Source organism: Daucus carota, chromosome 4 (assembly GCF_001625215.2).
Source record: "Daucus carota subsp. sativus chromosome 4, DH1 v3.0, whole genome shotgun sequence".
NCBI lineage: Eukaryota > Viridiplantae > Streptophyta > Magnoliopsida > Apiales > Apiaceae > Daucus > Daucus carota.
The window spans coordinates 25,266,187-25,293,237 of record NC_030384.2 but is presented as its reverse complement, the minus strand read 5'-3'; the positions used below and the strand labels follow the sequence as shown (position 1 = coordinate 25,293,237).

Here is a 27,051-nt window from a genome sequence, read left to right as displayed (position 1 = left end):
ATGGTAAATTGCAATAGTCCTAGTTTTCGATTAAGCGCTCCTCCAAATATTTGGGTTCTCTTTCAGTTATTTAAGTGACTCAGCAAGTGAGGGTCTCTGGAAAGGAATCCTCGATATAATATAAGATGTGAAGTGTAAAATTAACTGAGGTGCTTCATTACTATTAATATATGTATATACATATACATATGTTTCAGTTCGGTTAATTTCGGTGCGGTTTTAGCATAAAACCGAAAATAAAACCGCACCATTAATTTCGGTTTTTTATTTCGGTTATTTTCGGTTTTATCTTCGGTTTGGTTTTTTTCGGTGTGGTTTTTCGGTTTTTTCAGATTTTTTTTGCGGTTTCGGTTTTTTCAGCTCACGCCTAATTTAGAGTATAAAAACTACTTAGGTTTGATGCTCAGACCAGGGCTGATTCAGCGGATTCTCATGAAACTCTTAACTAGGTAAATTTTGGGGAAGCCTTTAGTTGACTTAACTATTAACAAATCAGATAACACGTACCTCCTTATTTCTGATGCTGGAATCATAGATTTTATGCTTCGTCCATAAATTCCTGTGTCATCCAGCCGTCATTAAATTAAAACAAATGATGTGAATCATTGTATGCCTCTCGTTTAACTTCGATTATTCTCATCCAGATGTTATCAAATGACCCCTAAATTTTATATCCAATAAATTGTAAATTTCAAATAAATTATTCAAATACATAAGTTAAAACTTAACACTTGCAAATACTCCCTCCGTCCCCTTTTACATGTCCCCAATTGACTTTTGACCGGTCAAATAGACCAAATTTTGACTAAACATTACAAATTATCTATTCATTATTTTCGAAATCTGAAAGTTGCATATTAAAATACATTAAATATACTTTCTAGTGATGTAATTTTTATTATTTTTTGAATTATATGATATATGTAAAATCTCAGTCAAAATATAGTCAATTTGACTAGTCAAAATTCAAAAGGGGACATGTAAAAGGGGACGGAGGGAGTATCTTCTTACTTATAAATAATAAACAATTATTTTAAGTTAGGCCAAACCGGCCGTGTCTTTCTCAGCCAGATAAAATCAGTGTTGCCGATCGAGGTAGGTTAGTTCAATTTTACCAACAAAATAAACCTGTTCTTGTAGACTACGACTAGGTTTGTATAAAGATTAAGATACCTCGGATTAGTTAAATTAATCAAAGAATGTGTTTTAGTTACTTTCATATGCTTAAACTTCAAGTTACAAATTTATAAGACTATTGTTAACCACACACTAATAATATCTTTGTTACAGATTGCAGCTGTTTGTGAAGAAGCGAATGCAAGCGGTCCGAAAGAACCAGTAAGTCATACTTGCCAAGAATATCGAAAACGGATACAGAACTAATGAACTAATGTGAAAAAAATTGAAAGACTTTGATTTCTTCAAGTGAGTGAAGGTTCAAAATGAAGACCTAATTTTATTGCTACTTCTTACTTTCAAATGTTCAGTAGCTTGATGTTAACCATGTCAAAACAAAATAGTAGTTTGCTTGGGCCTTGGAGAGATAAAATGAAAAAGGTACAGTAAATATCTAGTGAGTTGGCAACATTTGACGACTATCGTCTATCTTGTTTGTAAAAATTTATGTATGGAAACAAACGCAGAGAAAATGTTTAGTCAGCTTTCTCTGTCGTGACAGTGTTCTAAAAATCGGCCGACTCAAATCGCCGAGTCGGCTGAGTACTCACTCCGATTACTCATTTTTAACCCCTCGTCTGATCCGAGTTTTGAGTAATCGGGTTCCAAACTGATTTATTAAAAAATCGGTCAGAATTCGGTTTGACTCCGAGTACTCGAGGTCAAATCCGAGTTTGACTTATCAATTTTTTATTGTTTTATTTGAAAATTATTTCAAAAGAGACTAAACGTAAATTTATATATGTTTTGATCTTCTTTTTTTTTGCAAAGTATTGATATTAATTAGAAAATATATGTGTTTTATCATTAAAACTTGTGAAAGATTATTATGTCAAAAACTGTCAAACAAGTAACTTTTATTTGAACTTCATTATTTCAAGTGTGTTAGTAAAATATTAATATTATTAGATAGTTTTTTATTAATCAGTATATAACTATATATGAGAGAAAAAATTAATTTAAAAAAAATATCCGATTAGTTATCCGATAACTTATTCCAAGTACTCCCCCAATTCCGAGTATTAATTTTTCCAGAACCAAACTGAATTGGACCGATTTCTGATTTTTACGATCTTGGTCGTGAGTCACAACTCTAGTAACAGACTTGCAGCTGAAACTAGGGCTGAGCAAAAAATCGAATTAAAACCGAAACCGAACCGAAACCGGAAGAAACCGGGAAAAACCGATCCGAAAAAAACCGAATCGAAACCGAAACCGAAAAATTTAAAACTGATCCGGTTTAAATGGTTGGGTTCCGGTTATACGTCTAAACCGAACCGATAAAACGGAAACGAACCGGTTATTAAAATATAATTTAAATAATAAATATTTTATATATAATTTATACAAAATTTTAAAAATTACAAATATATTCAATCACAGATAGATCTTTGGTTTGCTGTTGTGATCATGAATTCTATGAAAGAACTGAAATTTGTTATATCCAGTTTATTTGCTCCACATCTGCATTAGTATATACTTCCAGGCCTCTGCTTGTTGATGCTATGCAGTATGCAAATCTGCCTTAATCTGTTGCCTAGACTATCCTTTAATTTATTATATGTTTTATGAAGTTCTAACTTGAAGCCTAGAACATAAAATGCATTCCTCCTGTTATTTGTAATGAATTACGATGTAAAATTATTTATTTTTATATTGCATTATCAGCCTATTTTGTATTTATTTTCTCGTTTATATATTTATCGGTTTTATAACCGAAACCGAACCGTTTACAACCGAACCGAGCTTTTTTAAACCGAAACCGAAACCGAATCCGAACCGGCGGTTGCGGTTTTCGATTTTAAAAACCGAAAATTTATGATTGCGGTTCCGATTTTATCCAAAAATTGGACCGAACCGACCCACGCTCTCCCCTGAAACAACAAAGTAAGACACATTGTATAAAAATTTTATACGCTGTTGACTGTGTCTTCAGGTAAGAAATCATGACCAGTTACTAGACTTGCAAGTTGTAACTACGGTCGGTGTTTGTTTATTTATGCACAATAAAGAAAAGGAGTTTTGACGGATGGATTTGGGGCTGTTTGGCAAACGCAACTGCCCAGGATTAAATTTTATTGGGGGCACATCTCAGTAAGCAAGTTTATTGGTTCCTACATGATCAAAATCAGTCTAAAACAATCGTAATAGTAAATATTTTGAACCTAAACTAAGCTGTTGGATTGGAATTTTAATAAATTGATCTTGTTTTTTAACAAATACTTGACGGCACTTTCTCCGTCTCTTTTACATGTCCGTTTTGACTTTTGATCAGTCATATTGACTATGTTTTCACTAAAATTTATATGCGTCATATAATTGACAAAAATAATAAAAATTATATCATTAGAAAGTATATTTAGTTTATTTTAATATGTAACTTCCAGATTTAAAAAATAATGAATAAATAATTTATAATATCAAATAAAAAAATGATCAATTTAACTACTCAAAAATCAAATAGAGATGCAAAAGGGAAAAGCGAGAGTATACTGCAGGGGCACTTGTAATAAAGTTCGTCCGCCACTGCAACTGCTAGTTTTTCTTTATAAGAAGTCGTTTTTTGACCCGTTTATGTAAAAGGTAAAAACACTAATAAAAAGTTGAGAATGCTAACTTTTATTCTAGAACTTGTAAATTTTTTCCAAATATTTTATGTACTTATAGGTATTGATTTATTTCTCACTTCCGGTCTACTATTTCTTCTTCTTTTTTTGTATTTACAAAAGGGTTAGTTATCAATTAGGTCACGTTTTACACTAGAAAATATCAAGTGGATCACTCGGAAATTTTTGATCTCATTTGAATCACTAAAGTCATAAATAATATCAAATAGATATCTCTAATATCCTTTCGAGAAGTAAACTTTATTTTTCATTTAGCTTCACGCATTTTTCTTGACTGTTAGTATAATCAAATGAAAAGTTATGAATTCTAGTATTTATGATAATATATTCAGATTTGAAAAAATTTATTTTACTATTTATTTTTAATTTTACAATTCTTTTGTTTAATAAAGAAATTTCTTAAAATCTCAATATATTATCATAAATACTAAAATTCATAGCCTTTCATTTGATTATACTAACAGCCAAGAAAAATGTGTGGAACTCAATGAAAAATAAAATTCATTTCTCGAAAAGATATTAGAGGTATTTATTTAATTTTTTGGTGATTTTAATGATTCAAATGAGATCAAAAGTTTTCGAGGGATCCATTTGATATTTTCTAGTGTAAAATGTGATCTAGTTGATAATTAATTCATTTGCAAAATGTCATGCCCATATAAAGATAAAAAATTAATAATATTTATCTCTTTTTGGAATAGTACTTTTCGACGATAATAACCGGCGGCAAAGTGTAACCACAAGTTGCGAAAATAGTCAAATTTTGAATCCTGATTCAAATATAACAATTGTAATGATCCACAATTCATCGCAACAATCAAAATAATTTGTTGTTTAATCTAAACAATAGCGGTATTTATATTTATAAACCGAACTAAAATCTTCACACTTGATGTGATACTAGACTAAATTCCTGATGTTTGAGTTATGTTGAAATGGATAGTCTATAGACGCATCTCCTCACGCCCACTCCTGTCGGTGTGATTGGGATCTTACAAGCTTCCCCATTTTTTTCCTAATATCTTTGTTAGGTTGAAACGGATAGTATGTATGCCCAAATTGTATTTCTCTAATTATTATGAGATAATACTGGCCGATTTCGTATCACTATCTCCAAATTATTGTTATTTTAGGATAATATTACCGGTTTTTGTGTCCACGTCATTAATCAAACTACCAAGAGTTAGAACTAAATACCATATATGCCCACCCAGGTAAAATCTCGAGTCATTTCTCGAAAATGAGGTGAAGTCTCGTATTTTAAATTCAAAAATAAGTCAAAATGCAGTAGCCCAGGTAATCGACCTATTACAAGTTCTAAAATCATGATTTGTTGTTATAAATCGAACTAAAATGTCCGCTAGAGAAAAAAAATGTGATTTTACGTTATCCAGTTATTAGTAAATTTATATTTTTCAAGTGATAAAATTATAATAGTAATTTATGATTTAAAATGAAAAATATAAAATTAAATTATATGTATAGACAGATTTGCATCATGGATAGATCATGCGTTATCAAAGTATAATAATAGATAAAAATTTGATAGATTATTTATTTAGTAATAATATCAATTTTTATATAAAAGTATGAGAACAAAATGACTGTTCAATAAAATCTCTCATACTAATTTTATGATTGTTATCAAATTTTTAATTACAAATCTATTTTGACTTATTATCAAATTAATAGTAGTTTTTATTTAAAATAGGCAAATTTTTTGTAAAAAAAAGAATTAATTCAATGATGAATAGACATACAACATTTACAAGAACAATTGATTCGAACAAACATAAAACAGATCACATCGCTCATTAATATGGTCTTTACGAAGACACAATCAAGCGATTCCTTAAAAATCTATATACATGTATCGTCTTCATCAAAACCAGTTTAAGCTATCGATCATAATTACAATCACATATAAATTTTTATCACTTAACGTTGTGTACATTAAATCACACTCAAAAACACATCAAACTCTCACAAGGAGAGGATAAACAAAATCTAAATGATTTGGGAACAAAACTCATCTAAAAGATTTTATCAAATGAAAAATATTGAAAGATACAAATCCTTACATAGGAAGGAGTATTATTGAAAAACAAGAACAAAACAAATAAAATAACTGATTTAAACTTTTCATCGATAAAAATTAATGAAAAACCCCTCATGACAGTCGGGAAAAATGAAAATTTTGTAAGGATTTTTTTCAGGTTCTTGATCGTAAACTTAAAATTGAGTTCAACGCACCGTGTAATACGCTCAAACAAGTTCAGGCCTTGTTTGTTTCCGCGGATTTATGGTTACACAGGAACCCACGCTTACGTGGAACTGGGTTACAGTGTGTGTCTACCGTGAAACTCAAAAATACAGTGTTTGGTTGATACTTTATACAGGTTACAGCGTGTGTCTACCGTGAAACTCAAAAATACAGTGTTTGGTTGATACTTTATACAGGTCATGTAACTATAAAATTTTGACAATTTAGATAATATCAGATTAACACCTTATAAATATATAAATAAAATAAAAATGATTTGAGTGTATTATAAACATAAAATAATATGAATGTTCGCGTAATATAATAAATGAGATTTATAAAATATAAAAAGATTATTTGAATGAGATGATATATTAATATAATATTAGTAATATCTAAATAAAAATAAATAAAAATAAATAAAATATATAATAAAATTTATGTTTCAAAATTTGAGATGAAAAATAAATAAAAAATTTATAAGATGGATAAATTATTAATGTAAAACACACATATATAATAAAATATAGTAATTATTATTAAGGAAAAAAATATTATTTGTAATAATTGATATATGTAATATGAGTAGATCCTAAATAGAAAATATTATATTATTAAATAATTAATTTTGATATAATATATTTTTTATAATCTAAATTTTGTAATTTGACCATGATATATCTAAATATGTAAAATTATAATATTTTAATAAAAAGTAATAAAAAGTAAACAACTGTGTAACCCAAAGTAACCACGTTTCAACTATGTAACTAGGTTACACCGTTTCACAGGAAGTTGAGATTCCATGGAAGTCTAGGTTACATTGTTTAATTTTAATATCATATAACCAAACACCGTAACTAAGACAAGTTCCATGGAACTCTCTGGGTTACTACGTTGGGTTACAGGCTACCAAACGAGACCTCAGTCATACACTCATCCCCACTAAAATAAGAAAATCGACACTGTACATGACAAGTTAAATTTGATTTGATTCAAAATTAATACTAAAATCTTGCTCCTTCCGTTTCAAAGCTTATGTACTCCATAATTTTGGATACATGCATTGAGATGCATCTCATAATTCTTATTTGATGAATAACGCTATAAAAAATAGTACATTCTGATTTTAACTAAAATGGAACTAATAATGACTTTGACTGAATAATTTAAATGACAAATTTATTTACCGGTCATCCAAACGTCGAATTACAATCTTGCTCATCCCATACAAGTATCAGCAGATAAATAATACTTATATAAGATGTATATGTAAAAAGCGGGAATCGGACTTAATCGGTGAAGTTACGGAACAGGGATTAATCGGGGATTAATCGGATTGATCGGTGATTAATCGGAGATTTAATCAGTTCGGCGAGCTACGGAATAAGGATTAATCGGTGATTAATCGTGATTAATCACCGACTTTTAGAACAGAGATGACATGTCGAAATAAAATAAGATAAAATGGAGATATAATAATAATTTGTGCTCGGTCAAGCTAAATTTGAAAGCACGTATGGTGGTGCCAACTGGCTGTGTTGTGGCAATACCCATTTACCCAAGGCGTGATTAAATTATGTTAATCAAATCCTAATCTGATAATTCACTGTATTAGTCGTCATATAATCAAAGTCTACACTACTGCATAATGCATATGATGCATCCCTTATAATTAAATAAATATTTAGTGAATCTAGTGACATTGTCACTTGTACACTAATGACAAATTAACTAACTAAGCTTCGTTTGCTTAAAAAATTCCGCCATCGTCTTTGCTTTAAGCAGCCACCTGAATTATCAAAAACCCCACTAATTCAAAACTATAATTTACATGTGAAATTACCCTAACGCCCTACTCACAAGTCAATGGGGCCGTTTGGGCAAACTTAAAAAAAGTGATTCCTTACTTAAAGTAAAGAAGTAGATTAGAAGTGAGAAGTAAATAAGTTAATAAAGTGTTTGGAGAAGAAGTAGAAGCTGTGAGACAGAAGCTAGCCTTATCAGCTTCTTAAAAGTGCTTCTACTTTTTTACACAAACAGGTCAAAAGAAGCAGAAGCCAGAAGCAGCTTCTGCTTCTTCTAACCAAACAGGCCCAATAAGAGGTGATATATGTGGGGCATTTTTCCAGCTGATCCTGTGTCTCACGCTGAGACAAATTCAACAAAACAAAAATGCTTATCAGCTTACAAGTTATTTATGAATAATACGTTAAACACGTTGTCTTGTCTTGATTCAGTGATATTATTATTTATTATTTATTATTTATTTTTTGTATCTATAAATTAAATTAGTATGTAAACGGTACTGCAGAATAGGATGGACGATAAAAAAAAACATGTATGTTTAGTTTATGAATTTTAATGAATTGTATCTAATTTTGATCATATGCGGATTTTTGATAAAATGTCGCAGAATTATATATTCTTTAAGATTCAAGCATCATGCTTCAAAATCTCATGGTTTTTTATGAGATTTCGAAAAACTTAAAATACGGTGAATAACCCCAAAAAATATATCATATTATCCATCTTAGATTTTAATGAATTTTAAACGATCTCAATCGAATATCATCAAATTTTGAAGCATAATGTAAAATCCTGATTGAATACCACTAGGTTTTGTAGCATAATTAAAATCCCAATTGATAATCCAATATTCCGTTACGTTTTTCAATATTTGAATTAAATATACTCGAATTTCATAAATCAAAATTTTTTTTAAAATTTCAATTGAATATACCTCTTAGTCTCGATGTGGCTGATAATCTTTTCGGACAACATTGTCTCTATTTCAGAGATAATTTTTCTTATAAATCAAATTTAAATATTCATTTATTTTTCATAAAATCCGAGTTAATATTCATATAAAATGAGACGATGGAAGTATTTGTTTTCCGGCTAAAGAAAAAACTACACCATGCGAATTCCGGAACATTGGGTGGCAAGAAAAAAATAAAGGGTGGTGATAATTGCACACCCTAAATTGATAGTTGCACATCCTCTACTTCTATATCCTCTACTTCTATATGACTAAAATAACCTCTATCACTAAAATAACCTCTATCAAATACCTTTTTCGCACTAGGGGTGTACGCGGATTGGCGAAACCGACCAACCCGATCTGAACTAACCATATTTCGTCCGATTCAATCAGAAAGTTTTTAACCCGATTAGTAATCGGATTGAAATAGCATTAACTCGATTTAGTTGGGTTGGACATGAATTTCGGGTTTTATAAACCGATTCAGCCCAACCCGATTGAAAAATATGAGAACATATCAAATTTATTCATCCCATCACATATTAGCCTAATCCAATTAATTTCATTATATTTGTGTGTCTTTAAATTTAATATAATAATTTTCGTTTGATATTTAAATATATATGAGATTAAATTTATTGTTTGTTTGTTACGTAAATATATTTATAATCTTAAATTTATTTATTTAAATGGAAAACAAACATGAATGAGAATATGAGATTAAATTCATGAATATGTTTGTTCATCATTTATGTTAATACTTATTTTTTTTAAACTAAATTCAATTTTATGTCTTTGACAAGCTTGTTAAAATAATTTTTAGTGTAAAAAATTGGATGTTGACACCCATTTGATATGGACGATTATTATATTTATTAACTCAACCAAACTGAAATATTACAAATTGGTTTGGGTTATAAATTTATACGATTAGGGTTGGGTTGAAATTTTGAGAACCCGACTTAATTGTGTTGGGTCAATAAATTCTGTCTAACCTGAACTGTGTACACCCCTATCTCGCACCTTAACAGGTAAAGGTTAAAATGAAAAAGAGAGGTTATTTTGATCAAATGATCACTAAAGGGTAGGGGTGTGCATTCGGTTCGGTTAACCGAAAACCGAACCGAAAAACCGAAATAATTTCGGTTCGGTTAACCGAAATTTAAATTTCGGTTCGATTTTCGGTAGCCAAAATTTGATATTTCGGTTTTTCGGTTTTTTAACCGCGGTTAACAGAATTTTTTTATATATTTTTAGAAAATATATATATTAATTAGTAACATAAATATTATAAGTTCATAATTTATAAGCTTGTATATGTCTATGACACTTAAACCTAAATATGTAATTAAACATTTCATTGCCTATCAATTAGCTTCTGTTAGTATTGTTTAATTTACCTACTGTTGGAGATTTGTTAAGGAACAAGAAGTCTGAATGTTTCGTATAGAAAGGCAGATGGTATATTACATGGTGATTCCGGAGCTCTCAACTACGTGAACAACTGCAATACAGTAGACACAAGAACTCAACAAAATTTAAACGAAATTTTCCAGATTTTTATACACTGTTCAAAAAATTCGGTTTATAAATTCGGTTTTCGGTTTTAACCGAAATTTAAAATTCGGTTCGGTTATAAACCAAAATAATTTCGGTTTGGTTTTCGGTAGGGTTTTTTTCATAAATTTCGGTTTCGGTTAACCGAAAAAAATTCGGTTTCAGTTTGAGTTAACCGAATGCACACAACAATCAATTTAGGGTGTGCAAATATCACTACCCAAAATAAAAGCTTGTCGTGTAACATGACCGCCTACTTTGTGACGAGAAAGAAACAAAGAGCGAGAAAGTGTCAGACTTGTCCCATGCAATTTCACGGTGATATCAGGTCCTCAAAACATAAATCCCGTTTCATTAATTGGCTACATAATTTAGGTTGAAACTTTCCCCCTTCATATTTAATTACAAAAATGGCGTTGACTATACCCTTGGCTTCACAAACACGGCATATTGACCAGACTTGTAGCATTACATATACATGCATCATGCACAAGAATTTCTCACAACTCAAGTCATACTTAACAGATCAGCTGCATCTATATTTTCCCCACTTTTACATCACAGAGACTCTTTATATACTGTCTGGGAATCAGAATAGCATGATCTTCTCTGTTTTTGCTTAGTGAGAAGACGAGAAACAAATATATAGGAGATTGAGGATGGGTAATTGCTGGGGATCTAAGTCGTCTTCTTCTTCTTCTCCTTCTTCTGTCAGTCAGAGCCCGGGTTTTACGGGTGATATCAGCTCAGGTATGGCCAAAATTTGTGTATTTTAATATATATCTTATCCCTGGCGGAAACAAGAATGTTGTGTTCACTTGAATAGAATGGAATGGAATGGAATGAAATTTATTTACCAAGATAGAATTATGATGGGCCTAAAATGAATAAATATAAGTGTTAGATTTTCTACGATGAAAATTGTAGGTAAAAAGAGATAAAATGGACCGTTCCTTTCAGAAATATGTGGGTTGGATTTTTAATTCGGGTTATTTGGAATGGGAAATGATGGAAGGAACAAGAATTATAAACATTTTCTCGGAGTTCTCCAAATAAGAGCTAAATTTTCTTTACATTTCATCCAAGTGAACGCAGTTGAGGGTTTCAATCAAGCTGAAAGTTGAACTGAATTTTACTTAGGGTTTCGTGTAATCTTGGATAATCAGTAAAAAAAGTTTTAGTTATATGTTTTACCCCTGGTATGTTTGATTCCGGTTTGCTGTATGGATTATCACAGAAGTCCCATTGATTATACCAAATGAATTGAGGGTTATACCATGATTTCAAGTATACATACCTCTGAAGGCTGCCATTGACTTTGACTTTTATCTTGAACTTGTTTGGAGGAGAGGATCAACCAAGTAGAACCACTAGTTGTTAATTGTGATTGATAATTATTAGTTTTATATCCAAGCAATCTTTCAGACTTCCAATTTTTTACTTAAACTTCTGTACTTTGTAAATTTCAGGAGGTTTATCACTGACAACCAGTAATACAGTATCAGGGGGTAGCAATGTCTCTGGTAACAGCGCGTTCTCTGCATCAAGCGGAGGGGAGGAGGTCTGTCCTAGTGGTCAGATATTGCCCACCCCTAATTTGAGGATATTCAGTTTTGCAGAACTCAAGATTGCAACCAAGAATTTTAGAAATGACACCGTGCTGGGAGAAGGAGGATTCGGGAAAGTCCATAAGGGATGGCTTGATGACAAGGGGGGTTCGTCGAGGGGTGGAAGTGGTTCTGTTGTAGCTGTCAAGAAATTAAATTCAGAAAGTATGCAAGGCTACGAGGAATGGCAGGTACAGTTCCTTTCATAACAAATTCAAAGTTAATTGTGCTATCTTTGAAATTCAACTCATCATAAAAAGAAAATTTCCATCCCTGTTGGTGTTTCTTGCATAAGCAATTCAAAGCTTACCTCTGAAGATTATGTGTAATTTACAAATTAAAATGTCCATCTCTGTTGGTGTTTCTTGCATGCCATCTATAATCAGGCTAGGTCAAATATAAGAGGTTATTGTAATTTTTGTTCCTGAATCCAATGAGTCACTTTGAGCAGTTTCTCTGTTTTTTGGTTGTGGACTTTGATACTAATTTATCATGAACATGACTACCACATTAATATTGAATTAAATTCTGTAATTTAATATTTTGTTTCTTAATTTGCATATGTTTTATACATTGGTGCAGTCTGAGGTGAACTTTTTAGGACGCCTTTCTCATCCTAATCTTGTTAGACTGGTGGGATACTGCTGGGAGGATAAAGAGCTACTTCTTGTCTATGAATTTATGCAAAAAGGCAGCTTGGAGAACCACCTGTTTGGAAGTAAGTAGTCATCGCATAGAATACTTAAGATAGGCAGTGGAAATTTAGCCTTTGTGTCTGTAACAATACCGACAATCTCATTTGCCTCTGTCTTGATATGTGCAGGAGGCTCTGCTGTTCAGCCACTTCCATGGGGCATACGTTTAAAGATTTTGATTGGAGCTGCTCGAGGCTTGGCATTCTTACACGCATCAGAGAAACAGATAATTTACAGAGATTTCAAAGCTTCAAATATCTTGCTGGACGGGGTGAGTTTAACGAATAGAGTTGATATGTCAGTAACAAGCTATCTTATCTGAAATTCTATTTCTTTCTCGACTTTAGCATAACAAATTTTTGGTATACTGTTTCTTTTATAACTCACACACCCAAGTTGTCTTTGACACAATTCGGATCCCCACCTCCCCCAATAGGAGCGAGGGGGATACCACTAGACCTAGAGACCCTTGGTACCTCAGGAAGCCTAATTATAAATTTCTTTGCTCTTTTCCTCAGTCCTATCATGCCAAATTATCAGACTTCGGCTTGGCAAAAATTGGTCCTTCAGCTAGTAAATCACATGTTACAACAAGGGTTATGGGGACATATGGATATGCTGCACCAGAATATGTTGCCACGGGTAAGTAAAGCTTCTGTTTTATTGAAGTTGGATGCCTTAATTTTAGTGAAGTTGAAAACTAAGATTGTAGGTATTTTGACAGGGCATTTGTATGTGAAGAGTGATGTCTATGGTTTTGGTGTTGTACTGGTGGAGATGTTAACAGGCATGCGGGCACTAGATACTAATCGTCCCAGTGCACAGCATAACCTGGTCGAGTGGGTGAAACCACATTTATCTGATAAACGAAAGCTGAAGAACATAATGGACTCAAGGTTGGAAGGGAAGTACCCATCCAGAGGCGCTGTCTTAATTGCTCAGCTGGCTCTGACATGTCTTGCACCTGAACAGAAAACCAGGCCATCGATGAAAGAGGTTGTGGAGAGACTGGAAGGGGTTGAAGCAGTTAATGAAAAGCCAAGGCCGCCAAGAGTACATTCTTCACAGCATTTATCTTCCAGAAATGCACAAAGCTACCGGTCTCCTCATCACCCAAGACAAGATAGAAATCGACTGCATAAACTACCAACAAGGTAATTTCTGTGCACACACATAGGCTTGAAAGCAACGTGAGGGTGTTGACACACGCGAACATAACAAATGGCTTAAAAGTTTCGCTATTAGAGATTTGCAGTGGATTTTGTTGTGATATATATTCTACCAGATCACCTTAGCATAGGATAGTATGCAGCATTGTGTATTTTGAAGTAGCTGAGTGCCACCGGATGGGGTTCTAATGTTGTATTGTAAACATTTTTTTTTCTCTATAGCTCTTGGATTGCAATACATACACAATTTTTTCTTTGCCAGGCAACTACTGATGTCTAATTGAAATATGCATTTACTTTAACATACGAGTTCTTCTTACAAATGAGTATCTGTTCTGATACTTCTCGGGGTTGAGTCAGAGTCGAACCCGCGTGTCACGGGACAACATAGGATAAACCCACCACTTGGGCTATCCAATCGTGCTCCTACGTTAAACTTTTATGGATGAAAATGTGGTTTCCAGCCGATCCTCCTGCTCAGGCAGCTAATTCGAGTTGAGAATGCAGGGTTGCAGCTTTATGCAGTCTGACCTAGTGTCAAATCTTTTTTCTTTACTGAAAGAAAGCACACATAATTTTACCACACTATTTTGAGCCGAACAAGGTTTCTAAAAGAGGTAATATTGGGGCCGTTTGGGTGAGTTTAAAATAAGTGCTTATTGCTTAAAATAAATAAGTAGAGTAGAAGTTAGAAGCAAAATAAGACTTATAAGTGATTAAAGTGTTTGGGAAATAAACAGAAGCTCTGAGACAAAAGCTAGCATTCCTAACTTTTTATAAGTGCTTCTTGACTTATTACACAAACGGTACGAATAAGTGCTCATAACTTATAATCCCGGAAGCTGGGCTTCTAAGTGTTTGCCAAACACCACCATTATTAAATCTTGAAAAAAATGATCAGCCTAGGTTGAAGTCGGCGAATTCATAAAAATAAAATTAATATTTTTGAACTCGAACTATTTTAAAATATTATTGTATACCGCACTTGTTAAGTTTCGCCGCTTATACACCTTAATTTTGGTGGCTTATACACTTAGTCTAAAATTCGATGATTAATCGCGATTAATCACTGTTTCATAACTCGCTGAATTTATTAAATCTGTGATTAATCTTCAATTAATCAGATTAATACTCAATCGATTTAATTAATCTCAGTTAATCTTTATTCCGTAACTTCACGTCGAATTCCCGAAATTTTGACTTATACATGCTAATTTCAGAATTTTAAAATTCCCCTTCCGCCAACTATGGTATATATATAGTCTGGTGGAGGCAACGAGGAAGAACATTAGCATGGGTGAGCAAGCAGGCAAGAAGCTCATCAAAGCTCTGCTCAAAAACTCTCAAAACCCAGCATTAGCATGGCAAATCTTCACTCGCATTGCTTCTTCAAGTCATCATCCCACCTCTATTCTCCCTTCAATCCCTCACATCACTCGAATTCTTGTTGCCGCCAAAATGTTCCCTCAAATTCATTTCCTCACAAACCTCCTCCTTGTCAATACCCAATCTTCTTCTTCTTCGTATACTTATTTACTAACCCTTGTTCGTATAATTGCCAATGCAGGTCATTTAGACAAGGCCATTCCCCATTTTCGAGCTTTTCGAAACCGTTTCCCTGCTGAACCCCCCTCAATTTCCTTCTACAACATGCTCATTCACGCTTCACTTGATCAAAACAACCCTGATTTCGTCTCATGGTTGTACCAAGATTTGATTCTTGCTGGGGTTTCACCTCAGACCTATACTTTCAATCTTTTTATTGCTGGGTTGTGTGATTCGGGCCGGTTAGAGGATGCCCGCAATCTGTTTGATAGAATGCCTGAGAAGGGATGTTTGCCCAATGAGTTTACTTTCGGTATATTGATTGGGGGGTATTGTCGAAATGGGCATGCTAATAAAGGTGTGGAGCTTTTGGATTATATGGAAAGTATAGGCGTTGCTGCTAATGTGGTTATTTTTAATACTTTAGTTTCGAGGTTTTGCAAAGATGGTAAGACTGATGAAGCGGAGAAATTAGTAGAGAGGATGAGATTGGCCGGGATTAATCCGAATGTTGTTACTTTTAATTCCAGAATATCAGCTCTTTGTAGCTCGGGAAAGATTTTAGAAGCTTCTAGGATTTTTAGAGATATGCAAATTGATAAGGAGTTGGGGCTACCGCAGCCTAATAACGTAACTTACAATTTGATGCTTCAAGGTTTTTACACGCAAGGTATGTTGCAGGAAGCTAGTGCCCTCGTAGATTCTATGAAAACAAATGGTATTTTTACCCAACTAGAGAGCTATAATATATGGTTGTTAGGCTTGGTGAGGAATGGGAAGCTTTTGGAGACTCAGTCGGTGCTTAATGAGATGGTTGATAAATGCATTGGACCAAATATTGTCTCGTATAACATTGTGATAGATGGACTCTGCAAGAATGGGATGCTTTCTGATGCAAGAACTGTTATGGGACTAATGAAGAGCAATGGAGTTACTCCTGATACAGTTACTTATAGTAGCTTACTTCACGGTTACTGCAAAAAAGAGAAGGTGGGTGAAGCCACGAAGATTTTGCATGAGATGATCAAAGGTGGCTGCTTTCCGAATACTTACACTTGTAATATCTTGCTGCATAGCCTTTGGGGACAAGGGAAGATAGCGGAAGCAGAGAAACTCCTGCAAAAGATGAATGAGAGAGGATATAGAGTGGATACTGTGACCTGCAATATTGTGATAGAGGGTCTGTGTAAGAGTGGAAAGGTTGACAAAGCAATCGATATTGTTAATGGTATGTGGACACATGGAAGCGCTGCTCTTGGTGAGCTGGGAAATTTATATATTGGTTTAGTGGATGATGATAATAATACTAATGCAATCAAATGCAAGCCTGACTTGGTTACTTATTCCACCTTAATAAATACTTTATGCAAGGAAGGGAGGCTTGATGAAGCTAAAAAGAAGTTTATTGAAATGATGAAAAAAAAGTTATACCCTGATTCATTACTTTATAATATATTCGTTCATAGTTTCTGTAAGATAGGAAAACTATCATCTGCATTTAGGGTTCTCAAGGATATGGAGGAAAAAGGCTGTGGGAAGAATTTAGTAACCTATAACTCTTTAATTTGTGGTTTGGGTAAGAAAGGTCAAATATTTGAGATGTATGGACTAATGGATGAAATGAAAGAAAGAGGTGTGTCTCCTACTGTTGCTACATATAATAATTTAATAAGCTGTCTTTGTGAGAATGAGAGGGCAGAAGATGCAATTAATCTTTTAGATGAGATGTTACTAAAGGGTTTGTCTCCCAATATATCTTCCTTCCAATATCTAATGAGTGCCTTCTGCAAGGTTGGAGAGTTTGTACCAGCACGAGAGGTGTTCAGTATTTCTTTGAGTATAGTTGGCCACAAGGAAATACTTTACAGCTTATTGTTTAATGGATTGCTTGCTAAAGAGGAAGTCTTGGAAGCTAAGGATCTGTTTGAAGCTGCTGTAGAAAGATCTTTGGATATTGGAAGTTTTCTATACAAAGATCTCATCGACGGGCTTTGCAAGAATGAATTTATCGACCTTGCATCTGATATACTTCAAAAGATGATTAATAAAGGATATAGCTTTGATCATGCATCATTCGTGCCAGTCATAGATGGTCTTTCTAAAAGGGGAAAGAAGCTTGAGGCTGACGAGCTTGCAGAACGGATGCTGGAAATGGCTTCTGAAGTTAAGGTGACAAACAAAGTTTGTGCAGATGCCAGAGTTTATGAAAAATCAAAGAAGTATAGAGAAAGTGACTGGAAGACAATAGTGCACAGGTATCATTGCGGATTAGCAATTCTTTCCCTCATTCCCTCTTCACCCCTGTCATTGCTGAAGTCACAAAAAGAAATTTATTATACCTGGTGCTCCCTATTTCACATGCATTATTTAGACTACTTTCTAACAACATACTTCATAGTTGCTTTTTGTACACAGGAAAATCGGGATTTTGATATTACTTATACTTGTTAACATGTACTGTACAGGGATGATGGAAGTGGAACAACATTAAAAACTCTTAGGCGAGTACAAAAGGGCTGGGGTCAGGGAAGTATATCAAGTTTTCAACCCCCAAAAACTGACTATCTTGATGTTTGGGATGGCTGAATAAAACTTTTCATTGCATTGATAATCTGCACTAGATTCAAAGGTTGGCAGAGTGCTGCTAGAGTTTAGACTTATTTACTGCCTTGCACTTGGGTCTGAACAGTTCCTCTGTTTTTAACTCTTGAACTCTGTTCATCGTGAGCCATCAAGTATCAGTGAAAACATCCTTTGGTGTTTGGATAGCTGGTTCGATATCTACTCAGCCTTTTTAAACTGGCTTTCTGTATTTACTAAAGGCTAACAGGTAATATATTATGTATCCTTTAGCATTTGAAGACCTTTGACATGCTCTTACTGACCTAGCACGTGCTGTTTCTGCAGGCCCAAACATACCGCGTGTTGATGGACAGAATTCAGAATACTAATTTACTTTAGGTTTGTTTGTTTTCTACATGTAATGGTGAGTAATGTTAGCATCTATCTAGATTACAGTTCAACAAATCACTGGGAGGCAACTGTGTGCATGAGCATTTATATATCTTGTAATTGACCTTACCGAAATCTAACTAATAAGTTATCTCTAGAACAAATGAACGATTTTTATGCTAATTCAACTGCAGATCTTTCATGAGATTTCAATTTATTACATTATTAGATTGAATTCCATGTTATATGCTTCATACGGAGCTGTGGCAAGTGTGTATATTTTATCCGTTCTAGCTTACAATATAATAATGTGTTATATGATTATATAAACCAAAAGATTTCCTGTGTGCTTCGCAATATCTATATGATTATACATGTGCAGCGTGCCTCCAAGCATGTTTTTTTTATGGGAAATTTGCAACTTTGATTATGGATAAACTAGTGCATGACATGACAAAACAACATATCTTTTGCAGGGAAGTGGTATACAAAGTAAAGTTGGCTACTTTTGTTTGCTTCCAAAAGCGTCTCGGTTGTCTTGCGGGGATATTCATCAACACAACTCTTGTATCGTAGTGTGTAAAGTTTGCTGGACATCGGGTGTGCATCAACAAGTCTTGATATGTTCAGCCAATAATAATTATTATTTGAAAATTTAGGAAGGTTCATGGCTTTGTCACCTTCCAGAACCAGCATGAGATGAGGGCTAAGTTGGGAGGTTTACACATCATTCTCCAGTGGGGATAGCCTTTCAATTAAAGCCCAATACATTGCTGCAACAAGTAATGGTGACAGAGATGCATGTCCTCCCTCAGATCAGATAGTTTGTGGATGCAATCTTTTGCATAAATTTTCCAGGTAAAGAAGGGACTTCTGACTTGCAGCGAGATGCTTAGGAAATGAAAATGCACTGGTACGACCATGGGAAGAATTACCAGCCTGGGATGTGATCTTGCACATATTGTAGCAATAAAATTATCTGCTAAAAGACGGTATTGCTCTCGCATGATGCACAAATCTTGAAGGATGGATGGTTAAGAGGCTTCCCAATCATTACTCGGCCTGATTGCCACCAAAAGGAAACTGAACATCTTACATTGTTATTGCTTTCAATAGAGGATGACAGGGGCAAAATGCTCAAATTCATGACAAGCAACCTCCCATTTCTCCTGTGTTATGTTCTATTATGCAAATATTCTTGACAAAGTTTCCACCTGCTCTAGATTTCTAAAAGCTGTACAACATGATCATACTTTATTCAGTCTTCTGTACTTATCTAGCTTATTTGTTAAGCATTGAGCTAGTAATTAGTTTTCTTAGTTAATTGGCGACCGGGAGTGTCCATTGGCGCAGTTCTGTTCCTTTCGGTTGAGTGAGAGATTGTTCTCATCAATCTTGTTGCTCTAAAACATGCCCTAGTATGTTGAATTTTTCTTCTTTGGTATATACAGTTATTACTTTGCCTTGATATCAAATTTTTGCAGCAGATCTTCCATTTATGTGTACTGCAGGTGAATTTGAATGTCAGAGAACTTCCTAAAGACGCAAGAATTGGATGACAGGTAAAATGATTGCATAGATTCAAATAGTGTTACACAGAATCTAGAAATAGTAGTTTCTAAAAGCATATGCAGTACATGAAGAGTCCACCTGGATGGACTAGCTATATATAAAATATTTTATATAGCACAACTGTAATTACTAAACCCCGTTTAACAAGGGGCATACTGCCATCATCTGGTTCTAAATTTTATTGGCAGTTGTATCACCATGCCTTCAAGATGACCAAAAGCTTCATCTGTAATTCTAATACATTCCTAACATTGCAAAAGCAGTAACCATAAACAACTACTGCAGAGCATCAGGATGGTCCACAGCTATCTAGTGAACTGCCAAGATTGGGATAACGCGAGTGGCGCAGAGAGAGTTTGATGGTATGGCTCTTGGATGATCTGTGTATGTCGATGCATTCCACAAGATCATCATTGCATGTTAAGAGTATCCACTCTGAATCTTCATCCAAGTACCTCAAATCAAGTTTATTGACATCCTCTATATCTATATTGAAACGCCTTGATATCTCCCTCTGCAGATCTGTAAAACCCCAGTATTGCGGCATGCTGAAGCGGATTTTTTCTTCCCCCAAGGTGGCCTTCACTCGGAAAGAAGTTCCATTCTTTAAGGCCTGATTGTTATTACCTTTCTGCGGTGGTATTAGGGAGCCAAGTGGCGGAAGCTCACTGAAAAGTTTATAGCTATGGGATCGTACAAGAAACTTTGTATCCTCTTGAACCGAGTCATGTAATTTGGCGTCACTTAGTGCTCTCTTTAGCACCCCTACTGCTGGTGGGGCATCTCCGGTACCAGAGAAATTGGCATTGACCTTCGCCTCCTTTGCTTCAGTAGAACAACAGTAACTCGAGCTGGAGCTGGGGCTGGAAGAAGAAGTTGATTGTGAAGCTGTGGTTGCAGGGCTTAATAAGCTTTCCCTGTGTTGTGTAGGCTGTGGCTTCAGCTGATTATCAATCTTTGATGGAGACAAGGAGCTTGTTCCAGTCACATTTTGAGAACTTAGTTCCGGGAAGTTTGTATAAAAGGAACTGAGTTGAATAGCACCCTCACTACCTTGGACTGAATCTATCACAAGCTGGAGTTTCTTTAGCGAGTGTCCTACCTTCTTGATCTTTCGTGAAGGCCATCGAGAAATGCCATGTTGCCTGCATATTCTTTTCAAGGTGGTGGGGCACACTGCATTTGGATCAAAACAAGAATATTAATGATGATGAGCATGAGATGGTCGTTTAACACATGTTTATTAACATCGCCAATATCCGAAACAATCAGAATACTTTATACTGGCAAGATAAAACTGGGCCTGAGGGTGCTCTTAGGAAGTTCTCCTAAGGCTAAAACAATTTATAATCAGAATGGCAGATTTGTTAAGAAAAGTTTCACCCCCTGCATTCACAAAAGTACCCCTGATTCATTTTTTGTAATTGTTCTTAACCTCAGGGTGTTACCCGAGGGCACCTTAAGCACATCAAGCTCGTACTGGTTATTGAATTTTTGCGTGAATAGAATATACTATAAGAACCCTTTAATAATGCATATGAATGAAGCAGAAAACATGAAACTAATTCTTTGCGAAATTTAAACACTTGGAATATTTTACAGAAAATGCTACGAAGTCAGGCTAACAGTCTAGAGCAAAAATTTTGTGTCTGGAGTTTCTGTCATATCTTAAAGCAAAAGAAGTTATTTAGTAAGATCTGTTCAACTTGCAGCAAATGAAATTCAGATATTATGTGATGGGGGCTCTAACCATTTAATTCAGTTTGCATCTGCAAACTTGGAGGGAATTTTAATCCTGTATTTGACTGTGGATTTAATATAACTGATTTAAGGAGATTTTGTGATGAATTTTCGTACCACCGATACTTGCAGCAGCATCTTTCAGGCTACCAGCAAAGTACTGTCGCAATACTTGCAAACTTATAGTCCTCTCAGCCTTCAGTTTTCTATGCTCCCCCGCTTTTTTGGCGCCAGAAGACCGCTGCCCCTTCACAGAAGACAGCTCTACCCCATTTTTGGCAGTTCCTCTTGATTTATCTTGCACAATGTTTTTATGCAGTGAAGGTTCTGCCCCAGAACTAAAAAATCTTCCATCAGGAATAATCCAATCTGTATTCATATTGAAATCCTCTGGCTCCTGCTTTTGATTCCCCAAGGAAACAGATATACCGTTACCCTTCTGCTGGGCTTCCAACATTTGAGAAATCCAAGATAATTCATCTCGAGTAGCCTCTTCTGACGATGAAGAAGATACAAACTTTGTATGGATCTCTTCAACTAGTCTTCCTCCTGGCGGAGAGTTTTCTCTTACTGGTGATAGATTTTCTGTTTCAATCTCTACATCAGGAAGAAAATGTGAACCATGGCATAATTGTCGGATTTGAGATGATAGCAAGCTTACAGACTGCTTTTGTTCTTCTAAATCTTTGCAATCAATTGGTAGGAAGAACTCTATGATGAAGCTTATTGAATCAGTATAGATGCTTCTGAAACGTATTGCTACAGCTCCATGCAGTCTCGCCATCTTGGCATGATACGCAAGAGGATACTCAATCTCATTAAAAGCACTAATTTCAGTGGTGAAACATGGATGATTTGTCATGAGTGCTCTCCCAACGACACCTTCATTACTAAGCAGATGCTTCTTACAGCATGCCTCGTGAAAGCTCAACACTTGTTCATCCTGCACATAATAACAAGCAGAAGCATCAACCGAAAGACACGCCATATCTCCATTAGATCGGCACTGCTCTGTGCTTTGCTGAGTACATGGAACCCAAGTCTGAGCCAATGGCAAATTCTGTCTTTTGCACACAGACGTCAAAATCTCCTTAATTTCTGCCACTTCTTCACGATCCTGATACACAATATTACATAAATATCAGAAATAGCTTCAGGTTTCTAAAATATAAAAGCAAAAGTTTTGTCGAATGTTATTTGCCCACCATTCTCAAATTTCCCGGACTCCTAAGATCAACTGCCTGCAAAGGAATTCAATTCACTCGAATGAGTTCCGAATGCTTATATTCACGATAAAAATTATCCCTCAACTCAATATATATAAAAAAAAATAGTAAAAAGGAATTAGTGAGTGATGCCAATAGCATTTTGGAAAAGAAAAATTTCAAACAATACTAAGGGTGACTACAGAAAGACTGCTTACAGCAGGCATAGAAGTAAAGTATATGTTTCTGCCTATGACAATTTGTGTATATAAAAGTTTGACAAATTAATTTATAAAAAAATTGCAGTAATTCAGATTGCTTTAAGTTTCGGAATAACTTTGCAGATTTTTTCAAATATTTGTTGTAAGAGTACTTTGAAATTATCAAATTTCAGCTCTTTATAGTTTGACTAAACATCAGTGAATTGCTATAAATGATTGAAGGAGAAGAAGAAACCTCTAGTGCTTTGCAGACATCATCAAGCTCGGGTCTGCAATCTGGACCAGTTGTCACGATTTCCACAACACCCAAGCAAGCACCACTTCCTCGTTCAAAAACAGGAAGTGCTATAGAACCCCTGACGTTGCACTGTTGAGCATAATCAATGCGTGGGAAATCTTCTCTCCTCAGACGACGGACATCAGCCGTCCACTCTGGCAATTTCTTTAAGAAAACCCGGCCAGGCAAGCCAAAATATTCCTTTGAGTCCTCCTGAGCTGCAAACTGATAGTTACTGGAAACATTTCTGTACCACTCAAGACTCTTGGATTTTGGATCAAGAGAGAATGGTTGATTATTAGTGCTAAGAACATTTTGGCCTTCTTTCTTTACAGGCACCCAGATCTGAATGAGAAAATCATCTCTTGTGTGATGTTTTAAATGTTCAAATGCTTGAAATAATTTGTTCTTCACAGAGGTTGTAGAGTTTGGATCTTCACTCGGTGGAATCCACAAACTTGTGTTCATTCTATTGCCATCAACCAAAGAACTTTCTGGGGCTAAAGATGCCGATGTTTCCCACACGAGGCGCACATTTTCACTGTAGTTCAATCTTTCTTCTTCCTCTTGAAAATCCTCTTGAAGCGAGTTTGGTTCCAAGTGGTTTATATTATCAGCATCTGTTGTTGAAAAGTAATATGAGGAGAAATCTGAAGCAACTGGCGACAACCCCTGAGGCCAAAAGTTAGAAGGCGACGCCGCTAACCAACATCCATCATCAAATAGAGTATCCATAAGATCAAAATCCATGTTGTTGTCCGAGAGTGTTGCTAACATGTTATTAGGCGTAAGAGGTGCACCACTATCCATCTTGAACTAGTTTCAAGTTTCCATTACATCCAAAGCCTAAATTATAAATAAAAACACAAAATTATCACGAACCAAAACACAAAAGAAGGCTAAATATAAAAAACAGAAAGAGGAACTTCCAGGCAGGATTGGTATCACCCATCTTCAAAACCCCAATCAATCCGGCTTGCACATACATTGCTCAACAAAAAATTCTTTGGAACTGCAATCAGAAATGCATTTCAGAGGAAATAAAGCAGACTCCAGTTTTATGACAAGGTGATCCTAGTAGCTTTTAGTGAAGCTTGTAAGGTAAGAAACTCAAGATTTTAAAGGGGTTGACAACAAGAAAGATAAACCCTCTAGGCTGTGTGTGGCTGACATAAAACAGAAGATATGATTCACCTTTGTCTCAAAGTCCAAAAACAAGCAAAAGAAGCAATCTTTTTTTCATTGAGGTCACACCACAAACCCAAAGTACTAAACTTTAAGATGTGAATTCTGATGACAAGAATTCCTCATAGAACAGTAAAAATCATGATCAAACAAAAAAAGAAGTGAACCCAAAATTAGAGAATCACAAACTAAACCACCAGTCCATATCTCAGAAGAGCAGAATCCATACTGGTTTGAATACCAATACAAACAATTATGAAAGAAATAATAACAAATAAGGAGGAAAATAGAGGAAAGTGACTCACTTTATCAAGATTATTTGGAGACTCTTATTATCTAGATATTGTCTATGCTTGTGCAGAAGTCACAAAAGATACATCAAGCCCTCTTGGAATAAACTCAATCCACCAGAATATAAAGAGCTCTTTGTATATTTATTTTATTTATATGTAAAAGATAGAGAATATTAATTGTTCTAACTTCTAACCCCAGGTTTGCTTTTGGCTAAGAAATCAGTTTTTGTTTAGCTCCAGGCATGAGTATCATCTCATCCAGCAGAATCTCTTATAGTCATGTTAGAGAGGACCCATTAAAATATTATAATTTATTCTTCCTTCCCACTAGTAGTATAAAAAGAAAAACACTGCAGCCAAGAGAGGGCATACAAAACTAACTACTAGTGTTGTGATGGTTACATTTACCCAAAATATTATCTGCAAGATATGACTTTGTAGTACAACTTTACAATATTTAAGTAGATTAACAAGCACTTGTTGGGTCATTATTTGCTCTTCTTAGTAGTTCTTTATTATTTAGGCAGAGTTCAGAAAAAGATTCTTTCCTACATTGCATTTGATTTTCCTGATTGACTAAAAGATTCTTGGACAACAGACAGACCCAAACTCAGGTTTACATTTTAACCATGATCAAAGGGGACAAAATAATCAATTCCTTAAATAATCAGAAAAGAGAAGGGGTAAAATTATTTAATTTCTTTAAAAGTATCTTTCATATTTCAAATCTAACTTTTAATTATCTTATTATTTTCTTTTGTATTTCATTCGGGTCTCTTCTGCTTCAAATTAATCACACATGGCTTTGTTCTTGGTTTTCAAAATTAAATTTTGAAATCTGAAGCATGTAGCTCTGTCATGTTGTAGCCACACCTTTAGCTTAAAGCCTTAAACTACTACATTGGTTTCATCACCCATGAAATCATGCAACACTTTGTAATATACTATACTGCATTGAAAACATGTAAAGGTAAGAAGCTAAAAGCACAAAAAAGAGAGAGATCCTAGAGTTTCCAGACTGCACTTTGCACTAATTAATATTCTTTTGAGTTTGGTTTAGATTTGCTTACAATTACTATCCTAAATACTACTTCCGAGTGAGACATACCCAGTATATTTGCTTTGGCTAACAAGCAAATCGCTCATTGTTTTCCGTGATTGTTTCCTTAAATCAAAGTTAAGTTGTCCATATATCCTTGTATATTATTTTTGAACACCTGAAATGCAACATTTTGATCCATCATTTAGTATCTGTTTCTTGCTTCTCTCTGATTCGCTACATGTGCTTTACCCGTACAGATTATCCAGAGGTTGGATTCACTTTCTCTTCTAACCCTAACCTTAATCTCAATTAGAAGACGCTTAGTCATTATTAATGATAAACACTAAGCACCCCTCAGACTCCTGAGGGGCCATACCTTTATTCGCGGCAGCTTCAGATCGCCGCATCCACTATTTGTTTGTTGGCCTAGAACAAATTACTATGTACTATTAAAATCATTCCAGCACGTATACGGAACAATCACATATCGTCATCATAATCTTCAGTTCACGGTGAGGATTTGCTACACTAGTAGCTTGATAATGCTTTGGCAAAAGCAACAGAGCCCACATGTGCTGCTGATAAGGAAACAACCAACCATTGTACTAGAAATTATAAGTCCTAACATATAATAACCTATTTACTTATAAAGGACTTTAATTAATGGGGTTTGATTAGTATTCTGAATCATCAAATATTTAATCAAAAGTCCAAAGATTTAAATCAACTTGATCCATCAACTCTTAATATAAATCCAGCCCTTTGTTATTCCACATACACAATGTGATGCCAATGGCTGTATAAAGTCATAGTTTCAAAAGTTCACACAATCAAAAGCTAAACTAAAGAGCAAACAAACATGCATTATTAGTTTAACAAGTTTGATTAGTCACTGAAAAGGAGGTTAATGTTAATCTAAAGCCTACCTTGTGAGTTGTGACATAAGCAAAAGCTTATAATGCTCCAAATAAATATTATTGTTCCTTGCATCATCTTCTTTGTCTGCAGATTGATACCATTCATCTGCATTATTATAAAAGCAAAATCACAAGGGTGAGTACATCAAGAATTGTTAAACAATGTGTGTGATGATGTGAACTCCACTTATTAATCCTTGTTAAAGATCATTTTATATAAATATAAGCAAGAGGGGCTATATAT

The 27,051-nt window shown here is 34.6% G+C and overlaps 3 protein-coding genes across 5 annotated transcripts; 2 read left to right on the top strand and 1 right to left on the bottom strand.

Annotated features, from left to right (window-relative positions):
- Positions 1 to 10,817: 10,817 nt before the first annotated feature.
- LOC108219064 (probable serine/threonine-protein kinase PIX13) lies at positions 10,818 to 14,124 on the top strand. Its single transcript, XM_017392316.2, has 6 exons — positions 10,818 to 11,137; positions 11,857 to 12,185; positions 12,577 to 12,712; positions 12,818 to 12,960; positions 13,208 to 13,331; positions 13,414 to 14,124. Exons 1-6 carry the CDS (start codon positions 11,047 to 11,049, stop codon positions 13,845 to 13,847), a joined length of 1,257 nt encoding a protein of 418 aa, XP_017247805.1. The 5' UTR covers positions 10,818 to 11,046; the 3' UTR covers positions 13,848 to 14,124.
- Positions 14,125 to 15,088: 964 nt separating this feature from the next.
- LOC108219063 (pentatricopeptide repeat-containing protein At2g17140) lies at positions 15,089 to 19,801 on the top strand. The gene is made up of 4 exons (XM_017392315.2): positions 15,089 to 17,658; positions 17,869 to 18,233; positions 18,311 to 18,389; positions 18,832 to 19,801. The coding sequence occupies exons 1-2, from the start codon at positions 15,152 to 15,154 to the stop codon at positions 17,987 to 17,989; spliced, it is 2,628 nt and encodes an 875-aa protein (XP_017247804.1). The 5' UTR covers positions 15,089 to 15,151; the 3' UTR covers positions 17,990 to 18,233; positions 18,311 to 18,389; positions 18,832 to 19,801.
- Positions 19,802 to 19,911: 110 nt separating this feature from the next.
- Positions 19,912 to 25,118, bottom strand: LOC108218773 (protein NLP2). Of its 3 annotated transcripts, none has more exons than XM_017391870.2 (5): positions 24,861 to 25,118; positions 23,329 to 24,382; positions 22,873 to 22,908; positions 21,785 to 22,784; positions 19,912 to 21,103 (listed from the first exon to the last, which is right to left on the bottom strand). In XM_017391870.2, the coding sequence occupies exons 2-5, from the start codon at positions 24,178 to 24,180 to the stop codon at positions 20,217 to 20,219; spliced, it is 2,775 nt and encodes a 924-aa protein (XP_017247359.1). In that variant the 5' UTR covers positions 24,181 to 24,382; positions 24,861 to 25,118; the 3' UTR covers positions 19,912 to 20,216. The 3 variants fall into 3 exon arrangements, with proteins under 3 accessions (XP_017247359.1, XP_017247362.1, XP_017247360.1); XM_017391873.2 differs by having other exon boundaries at positions 23,329 to 24,216; positions 24,861 to 25,108; XM_017391871.2 differs by lacking the exon at positions 24,861 to 25,118 and adding an exon at positions 24,565 to 24,783.
- Between the last annotated feature and the right edge of the window lie 1,933 nt (positions 25,119 to 27,051).